Source organism: Dendrobium catenatum, unplaced genomic scaffold, assembly GCF_001605985.2.
Source record: "Dendrobium catenatum unplaced genomic scaffold, ASM160598v2 original_scaffold_4309, whole genome shotgun sequence".
Lineage (NCBI taxonomy): Eukaryota > Viridiplantae > Streptophyta > Magnoliopsida > Asparagales > Orchidaceae > Dendrobium > Dendrobium catenatum.
The window spans coordinates 457,885-466,919 of record NW_021322770.1 but is presented as its reverse complement, the minus strand read 5'-3'; the positions used below and the strand labels follow the sequence as shown (position 1 = coordinate 466,919).

The 9,035-nt window shown below is 34.7% G+C and overlaps 1 protein-coding gene across 7 annotated transcripts in view; it reads left to right on the top strand.

The window, feature by feature from the left end:
- The first annotated feature begins 2,190 nt into the window (after positions 1-2,190).
- LOC110107319 (F-box/LRR-repeat protein At3g48880) overlaps positions 2,191-9,035 on the top strand; it is a 9,597-nt gene continuing 2,752 nt past the window's right edge. The window contains exons 1-4 of one of the 7 annotated variants that reach the window (XM_020837551.2): positions 2,191-2,606; positions 3,234-3,646; positions 3,739-3,818; positions 4,075-4,364. In XM_020837551.2, coding sequence (XP_020693210.1) covers positions 2,230-2,606; positions 3,234-3,646; positions 3,739-3,791 — 843 coding nt within the window. In that variant the 5' untranslated portion in view covers positions 2,191-2,229 and the 3' untranslated portion in view covers positions 3,792-3,818; positions 4,075-4,364. Of the gene's footprint in view, positions 2,607-3,233; positions 4,037-4,074; positions 4,365-9,035 lie in introns of those variants that run through there. The other 6 variants (XM_020837552.2, XR_002304354.2, XR_002304353.2 and 3 more) reach the window with 6 other exon arrangements.

Genomic DNA, 9,035 nt, shown 5'->3' with positions numbered 1-9,035 from the left:
CTATAAAAATCTTTCATTTCAAGATGTACTTTTCTTTTTGTCATTGTCAAAAGGGAGAGTCATTATATTGTTTGATGATTGTTGTATTTGTGTTATGTGTATGTATATGTTGTATTATGAATGCGTGTAATGTGATGTGTGCATGTTTTAAGTGTTTGAATGCTCTTGTTCGTATTTTTGTTCAAGTTATTTTTTATTTTAGTGGTATTGTTTTTTGTTTCTTTTAAATTTTAAGGTTTTTGTTTTTTTTATTTTAATGGGAACCCCTTGATTTAAATTGGTCATTTATTTATGGGGAGCTAAGGAGAAAATTGCTTTAAATTTTAACTCAAACTATAATTATTTTGCAATCATAAAAAAGGGGGACATTATTGTAACTTAGTTTTCATAACTATGTTTTCATATCATGTGTATTTTTTTATGATTCAAAAATATTATTGTATTGATTATTATTTCTTCTAGCATATATGTTGAGTCTAGTAATTAGGTTGTTAAGCCTAAGTTAATGTCCCAAAGGCTACCAAGAGGGGGGTGAATTGGTAGTTTAAAAATTTTTAAGCCCTCTTTTAAAATTATGTTGAACCGAAATAAAAATTGTTTCTTTTAAGTTTTGTAGAAAAGTTTTTCAACCACAGAGTTTTTAAGACTAAGAATTAAAATGCGGAAACGTAAAAATAGTAAACTAAATGACACCAGATTTATAGTGGTTCGGTCTAAAACCAGACCTACATCCACTCCCTAGAGGCACCCTCTGAGTATTGCACTAATACCAATAGTGACTCTCCTTTTGCACCCACAGCAAGGCAGAGAAGCCTTTACAACACACTCTTTTCACCACTCCCCGGTGCGGCAGAGAACCGTAGTCCTTTTAAACAATCCCTAGTGTTGGCAGAGAAATGTCCGTCCTTTCACACAATCCACAGTATTGGCAGAGAATCGTCATCCTTTCACACTCTCCTAGTATAGGCAGAGAACCCTTCGGCTATTCACACTCTCCAAGTGTAGGCAGTGAACCCTTCGTCTGTTCACACTCTCCAAGTGTCGGCAGAGAACCAAATATATGTTTTTGCTTATTTATTTATTTATTTCTGATAAAACTTATTAATTTAGTTATAAATTTTAGGTCCTTCACATTTACAGGGAGAAAGACTGCCTATTTCTAAATAAATAATGCTAAAAAATTATAATTCATAATATTGTATACCATTTAAATAATATAATTTTAATTTTTAAAACATATATATAGTAATAAATTTCTAATTTATATTACATTTAAATAATGTTTATCTAATATAATTTTTATGATAATTTTTTTTATTATTTATTAAGTAATCTAAGTTCTTTAAATACTAAACTTCATGTACTAGGTCACCTTCCTCTATGTGCTCTGCTGTTGAAAAAATTAAGCTTAGTAAAATGTACATTAATAGAAAAAATAGTAGAACTTAGGAGGAGTTTTAAATTTATCGATAAGTTGAAAGCTATAGTAGATCTTCTCCTCAAAGAATGCAATATTCTCTAATTAAAATTTCATTTTCATTATAAAAATTTTATTCCATCAAAACTCTAAAATTTAACGACCTTTTGTTAATTACTTTCTTAAAAATGAGCACCACTTGAATTTATTAATTCAAATCATTGAATTAGGATTTTATTTAAGGAGCATAGTGTTTAATTAAATAAGGATAGAAATTGTGTATTAAAAAAAATTGAAAAGAAGCAAATTAGTCAAACACAATGACATATCTCATTAAATGCACCAAATTATTTGAGGTATTTAGAATAAATCAAACAGTTTGACGTATTGCTACGGTAATTTAAAAAAAAAATTATTCGATTGAAAATGATGAATATGTATTTTAATTTAAGAATGCATCAAATCATTTGACTAATTCTAAAGCTTGCATTAAATAGTTTATGCACCTTTCTTTAGAACTTAAATTTTTTTTAAAACACATGATACTATTATTAAGTTAAATTGAATATGCTTCTATTTATAACGTTATCATTAATCACGAGTTATAATGCGTACGGTCTCCGCTAATTTCTCTCGGATCGGGAGGATTCGCTAAAGGATTTTACGCCGCATGCTGCGCTAAAATGTTTGGCGATTTTCTGGATACGCCACTTCCTAGTTTCGCGTAACCGTAAGAATCTTAAACCAAAAAAAAAAAAACCCGCAAAGGGATTCAGATGAACTAGGGCAAACTCCGCAGCACGTCGTCGGAGATGGAGAAGAGAAACAAGTTACAGGTAGCCGACAAGGTAAGTGGCCCCTCCGGTGACGGAGGGAACAGGAGGTGGGAGGACCTGGGCAGCGAACTCTTGGTGGCGATCTTCTCGCGGATCGGAGTAGAAGATCTGATAGCCGGCTTGCCCTATGTGTGCTCATCGTGGCGGAGCGCTGTGCGGGATCCATTTTGCTGGCGTGTTCTGGACTTCCGGTCTTGGGACACCATTTCTTCTCGCCTCGGCTGCCGGCGCGATGAAGCTGTCGACTTCGCTGATCTATTCAATTTCGCTATTTCCCGAAGTGTGGGACGCATCGATTGTGTTTACTTCCCAAGCTTTTCCGATGAGACCAATCTTGAATACCTTGCAAACAGGTGAACCATTTTTATGCATGTTTTGTTTTCTTCTCTTTGCTTCCTGCACAGTGGTGGAAGTTTGGCGCTGGGGCCATGATGCTGATGATAATTGTTAGATTTGATTTCGTATGTCGCTTCCATGCGTGGAGCTTGTTGGGATATCTCTATTCGAAATTGAATCTTCTATTTCATTTTCTGTTTTGACGTTTCAGTTACTCTGGTTTTTGCGGGTAGGGTTTCTTTTATTTCAAATTGGAGTTTTTATTTCACTAATTTTTTTTTTGGTTCGTAATCACCCTGTTAATGAGATTTTGGTTTCCCTTATATTTTTTTTTCTTTTACCTGTTCTAAAGCTTAATTTTGCTTTGCTGTCTGTTTATTGATTTTGTAGTGCTTCCGTTGTAGAAGTATCCTTGAAGGTTATTTTTTAAGGTTCATAGGTTTGAGTCAGAGATATTACGATTTATCTTTCATCCTTAAAAAAATTGTAATTGAATATCTTTTTTAATGTTCTTTCGCTATTCTCTGTCTAAGTTATGATTTTTTCCCCTTTCATAGTTCGGTTTGCTGACTTCCTACTCCGTTTTTTGCTTGCTGTTGAGCAATCTGCCAATGCCAATATTAAAACAATTGAAATGATTTTAGGTGTCCAATGCTTCAATATTTCAGCATGGAGAATCCTGATGTATCTGAAACTGAATTTTGCAAAACCATCAGTAAACTCAAATTTCTTAAGGGAATGGCTGTGGATGAGAATTTAATCTGTCATCAGGTCCTTCAACATGTCAACCAATGTTCTAGTAACTTTATCGAGTTGAAGGTCTTTTCTGATACCATGGATAAACAATTGGCTTCTATCATTTGTGACTGTCTACCACACCTTCAAAAGCTTGAGATCACTGAATGCATAATGTCAAGAGGTGCTATCCTTACTCTACTTGATGGGTTGAAGAAGCTTGAATTCCTTGATGTCTCTGGATATGCAATATCTGGCATCACTAATGAGGTTATTGAAAAGGCTTCACATCTTAAGGTTTTTCGGTGGGATTCTAAGTATGGTAAGTATGGTTTTGGTGTATTTGAGTATTGTCATCATTGTGAGGACGACTATTTTCATCTGTCACCTTGTGAATGTGTGCTGCATCAACAGCTCATGGGGTGGCTAGCAACCCTTCCTTGAGATGGTTCATTTCATGTGGTTGAACTTTCTACTGCTGTACTGGTCTCAGGGTATGAGTTTTTTGTTGGTATGAGCCATCGTTTGACCTTTTTGCTTTGGAATTTTTTTTTTAATTGTACAAAATGCTGGAAGATTAAGTAATTGCATAGTTCAGAGTTTATGCAATAGTTATGCTGTGTTCTCTTCATTTTTTTTCTTCCCCATTTTGTCATTCTATCATAAAATCAAGTCTATTCTATGCTTTCTATCATACTGGTAATTCTAATTATCTTTGGTGCTTTTGGGATGTACCTTCTTTTCTTGTAGGGCTATTCTGTCTATGCTTGTTATTCAAGAATGCGCTTCGCATGCCCTAGCCAAGAAATTATGTTTGCTTGTCTTTAGAGTGACGCTCAAGTTAGAAGCATGAGTTAAAAAGGAATCATTCTAGTTGTACTGAAAAGGAATATCCTATAGGATTCCTAGGCTTTCAATGATTTTTCCATGACTTATAAAATGGCAACATTTTTAATGAAGGAAAATGCAAACATTGGGACATTCTTATCACTTAAGTGGATGGTATATTTGACATTAGCAAAAGTATTTATTTATTTATTTGTTGATGTGCATTCGATAATCATGGTCGGGCCATGTCAAGTTTGATAGTCATGCTTTTAAGATTTTGATAATGTAGTCTCAAGACATCTTCAGGTGGCTCGGCATTCCTTTTGATTTGACAATCGTAGGTAGTGTTATCCTGCTTTTGAGAATCATGGTATCATTAATATTTGACACACTTTTTTTGTTTTTATATTTGACATACACTTAACTTATGTAAAGCTATTTTTATGTCAACATGCCTTCCCCTAGTTTTCTAGGTGATGAACATTTATAAGCAAGAGTTTTGGGACAGGGACAATTGATTTTGTTTGGATTGTCTGTTATAATCTTGACTTGTTCAGGTATTAAGATAGATTACTAGTTGAGATTGCCCTAATTGTTGAACAATGGTGATTATGCCTACTGCAATGGTTGCGTCTCTTTAGGGATGTTAGAGATGATACATAGAATAAGGAGCTATCAATCATCATCACTAAAGTGTAATAAATTGATATAGTAGCTTACCTCCATTTTTGTTATTTAAACTATGGTTTCTTATTCTTAGGGTGGGTGGGCTCTTCTATTTTCTTCAATTTGGATTTTAAGGGCGCTTATTACATTTTTTTTTATCTTTAGGCTATATCAGGCCAAGACTTCCTTATTTTGGGCCTATTTTCTCTGTCGTCTCTAGGACTCTAGAATCTTCTTCTTTTTTTAGGTATACAATCACGTGTGTTTCTTATCGTGGGACTATGACATCTTCCATTTATTCTTGTGGTTCCCATTTCACCTGCTAATATAGTTATATCTATATGAATGGCGATTATATGATACGACGGGAGTGGGAGCTGCAGGAGAGGGGGGATTGATTTGGTGGGAATTAATTAGGAAATATTTTCTAATTAAAGAGGGCAGATTTAGGGGCTGATTTGGGGGTGAGTTGGAGGGGATTAATTAGGAAATATTTTTTAATTGAAGAGGACAGATTTGGAGGAGATTAATTAGGAAATATTTCCTAATTGAAGATGGCATATTTAGGGGCTGATTTGAGGGCTTATTTGGAAGGGATTGATTAGAAAATATTTCTCAATTGAAGAGGGCAGATTTTGGGGTTGATTTGGAGGGGATTTATTAGGAAATAGTTTCTAATTGAAGAGGGCAAATTTGGGGGCTAATTTTAGAGGGGATTAAGGAAATATTTCTTAATTAAAGAAGACAGATTTGGGGGCTAATTTGAGGGCTATTTGGATATTTCCTATTTATTGCTTGTTTTAAGTAGGTGATTTTCAATTAGGAAATATTTCTTAATTGAGATTGTAATTATGATGAATAAATTGCAATTGCTCACTACTTTTGCATGGTTATAATTTTTTGTTGATTTCTTTGAATCTATTCTATTATTGCATTATTATTTTGGTTATAATTCTTCTACTTATTGTTTTGCATCTAAAGATAGAAATTTGTCTTACATCACGATGCAAATGGTTGGAGAATAAACATTATGGTATTAACATTTAGAAACAAATGTTGTTGGACCCCATGAGCTTTTTTCTGTTTTAATTCATTTTACACCCTTCTGTGTGTGCTTGGTTATTTATCCCACTATATTCGGATATTCCTATACAAACAAAGGAGGACTAAAAAATAAAAAATATTACAAATTGACACATTTTACTTTTTTTGAGACCTTGTCTTTGACTGCTTCATATTTGTAATTTTAGGCTCAATCATTTCCTCTTTTTGTCTTTCCTTTTACTTGAAATGTTAGTTTGAAAATAATAATCTAAATGCTCAATTACAATTTAAATTAACATAACCAAGAATATTTGTAATCATCAAAATCTTAGTGTGCACACTAGGCTCTTGGGGTCCAAAAATCTCACCTCCCTCGTTTTGCCAATGACAAATATATTTGGTTGAAATTATATCTCAAAGATTTTAATCAGAGCATTTAAATAATAGGTCAAATTTTATTTTTCTCCCCCTCATTTTATGCTTCTTATAAATGTAATATGAGAAAAAAAAGGCATAAAATTCAAGAAAATATTTTTTTTTTATTATTAATTTTTAATCTAAAAGAACTAAAAGAGCACAAAGTAAGTATAGATACAATAACAAGCACATTTTCTAACCAAAATATACTTATCTCTTGTTTGACATCTTAGAAAGGAGAAAATTGATGAAGACAATAAAATCAGAACAAACATAAGACACTTTAAAATTCTGACAGCCCTTGATTTGGCGACGTTGGCTATGGGTGAAAATAGGCATAGAGGGAAAATTGTTCTTGAAATCAGGTACGATCCATCTTGTGCTATCTTGCATTTGCTCCCATCATTGACTTTCCTGTTGAATATGATCATCTAATTAAACTCCAGGCGAGCAGGGTTGTCCACTCATCTTATGGATATTGATGTGCTTGATGAGGAGGTTGAGTTAGTTTTGCCCCCTTCTTCTGCCTTTTGATCACTTCCATGCGAATGATTGGTGAAGTTAGAGGGTTAAGTAATCTGGTAGTGCAGGGTTGGTGAGATTATTTTTGGATTCCAGAGGGTATGCAATGATATGCCTTAGGGTAAGATTTTGCTTCTGGCAAGCTCTAGAACTCCTAATGGTGGCGAGATTTCTATACACAAAATTAGAATATTCACTATGTTGAATTGGATTCCGGTCATTCAAAAATAGGTCACTATGGATTAAAGAGGTGTGATATTAATCCTATCACTGGCCTTTGTGATAACATTATATCGAAGTACATGTTATATAACTCATGCATTCAACACCATCATGCTAACTAGGGGTTGAGGATGGTTAAGGGGATGTTCCTAATTGTCATGTTAATGGTGGTCCAATTATAATGCAAATCATTAGCTATTTCGTGTGGTGCAAAATTAATGTGAGAGATGTGCAGGTGCTCGTGTAGTTCAAAATCATAGTATTTGGCCTAGTTGAAAAAATTCCATCGTTAAAATAATCTTTACTTCTCTATTAACATAGAATATGGGATTTCAATGCAAAGAGTTAGGTGATAGCATTTGTTGGTGAAGGACAATGATGGATGGTGGACATTGGCTCTTGGCCCTACTTGACAACCCTATTCAGCATCGACATGCAGCAATTGATGTTGGGTGTCAATAGTGGTTAATGATGGGTGTAAGTGGTGAATTTCTACTGCTAACGTGCTACTGATGCTAGGAGTACCTATCAGTTCCTTTTTGTGGTGGGAAAGGTTGGAATCAAGGCTAACAATGAGGTAGTTGAAGTCATTAGCCATTTGCAAGAAATATTCAGCGGCAAAATTAGATAGTGGGAATTTAACCAATGTATGTCTTTGATGGCCAGCCACCTAATTTAGAGAAATAGGAGGTTGCCAAAAGATACTCAAGGAGTGATGATGCCACTAAGGAGTTAGCGACTATAGCAGATAGGGGAATCATGAAGAAATTGGAGAAGTTTAGCAAGTGAATTGTCAATGTAACAAATCAACATAACACGAGGATTGCAAACGACTCCTAAGATTGATAGGTGTTCCAGTATATATCACATCATGTTAGGTAGAGGTTCAATGTATTGCTTTATAAAGTGATAAGATTTACGGCATGACTTTTGAAGACATGGATTCGCGGACTTTTGGAGCTCTTAAGCTTTTTCGGTACTCGGTGGATCCAAGCTTTAACAAGATCTCTGTAATAGATTTTGAAGTCAGAAAAGCTGCACTGGAGGTAAGTTTCACCATGGATCAATGATGTGATACAACATGCAATGGAACAAGAACTGCTTGGGGATTTTAATATAAGATTTTAAAGCCTTGCTAGTTATAGAATTAATGCTTACCCAAGTTAGATTTTCAGAATTATCAAGTTGAAATTAAGTAAGGCATGCGGTTATAACTAGATTAACGGGACAATATCAAATTGACAACATAGAATTAGAGAGTAATGCTATGGGGAGAAACAATAATTCACAATTAACAAATAGAACTTTTCACCTTGGGTCTCTCACTCACTCTCTTGTTGGTGGCACTTTTAATGGAGGAAGATTGAGAGCAACCGAGCGATGCCACTAGGAGACAAATGGCACACAAAAGCGTAGTCCATTGGAGCGGTAGCCGGTGGCGGGTAGTCCATGGGATGACTAGTGAGCATCCAACGTCTTATCGAAACTCCCTTGACGGCTATGGTGGGGGCTAAGAGGCAAATGCAGGAAATCTGAAATAAAATTCAGATTTTAGTGGTTTAGGAGAGGGATTATTTGAATTTCAAATTAATCCAAGGAGGGAGAGGGGGGCGGCAATGGGGAGAAGATTTGGGCTGAATTTGTGGAGCTATTAAAATGATTAGGAGAGAGAGGGGGGCCATTAAGGGGGAGGAATTGATTTCAAATTTCAGATTTTGAAATTTGAAATTAAAATCATGGAAAACTGAAATTAAACCTGAGGGAGAGGGGTATTAAAGAGGTGTTTAAGTAGTGATGAGGTGGCAAGTAGAGAGAGAAACAATAGGAGAAGGTGGCCGGCCATATGGGAGAGAGAGAGAGGCTTGGAATTAAATAGGTGGGGACCACAATTAATTAATCAAAATTTGAAATTTAGATTTCAGATTTTAATTATGTCATGTAACTCCTTTCTTGAAAGAAAATTGGGAGGGAATTTGAATTTCAAAAATTTGTAACTCCCTTAATTAATTCCC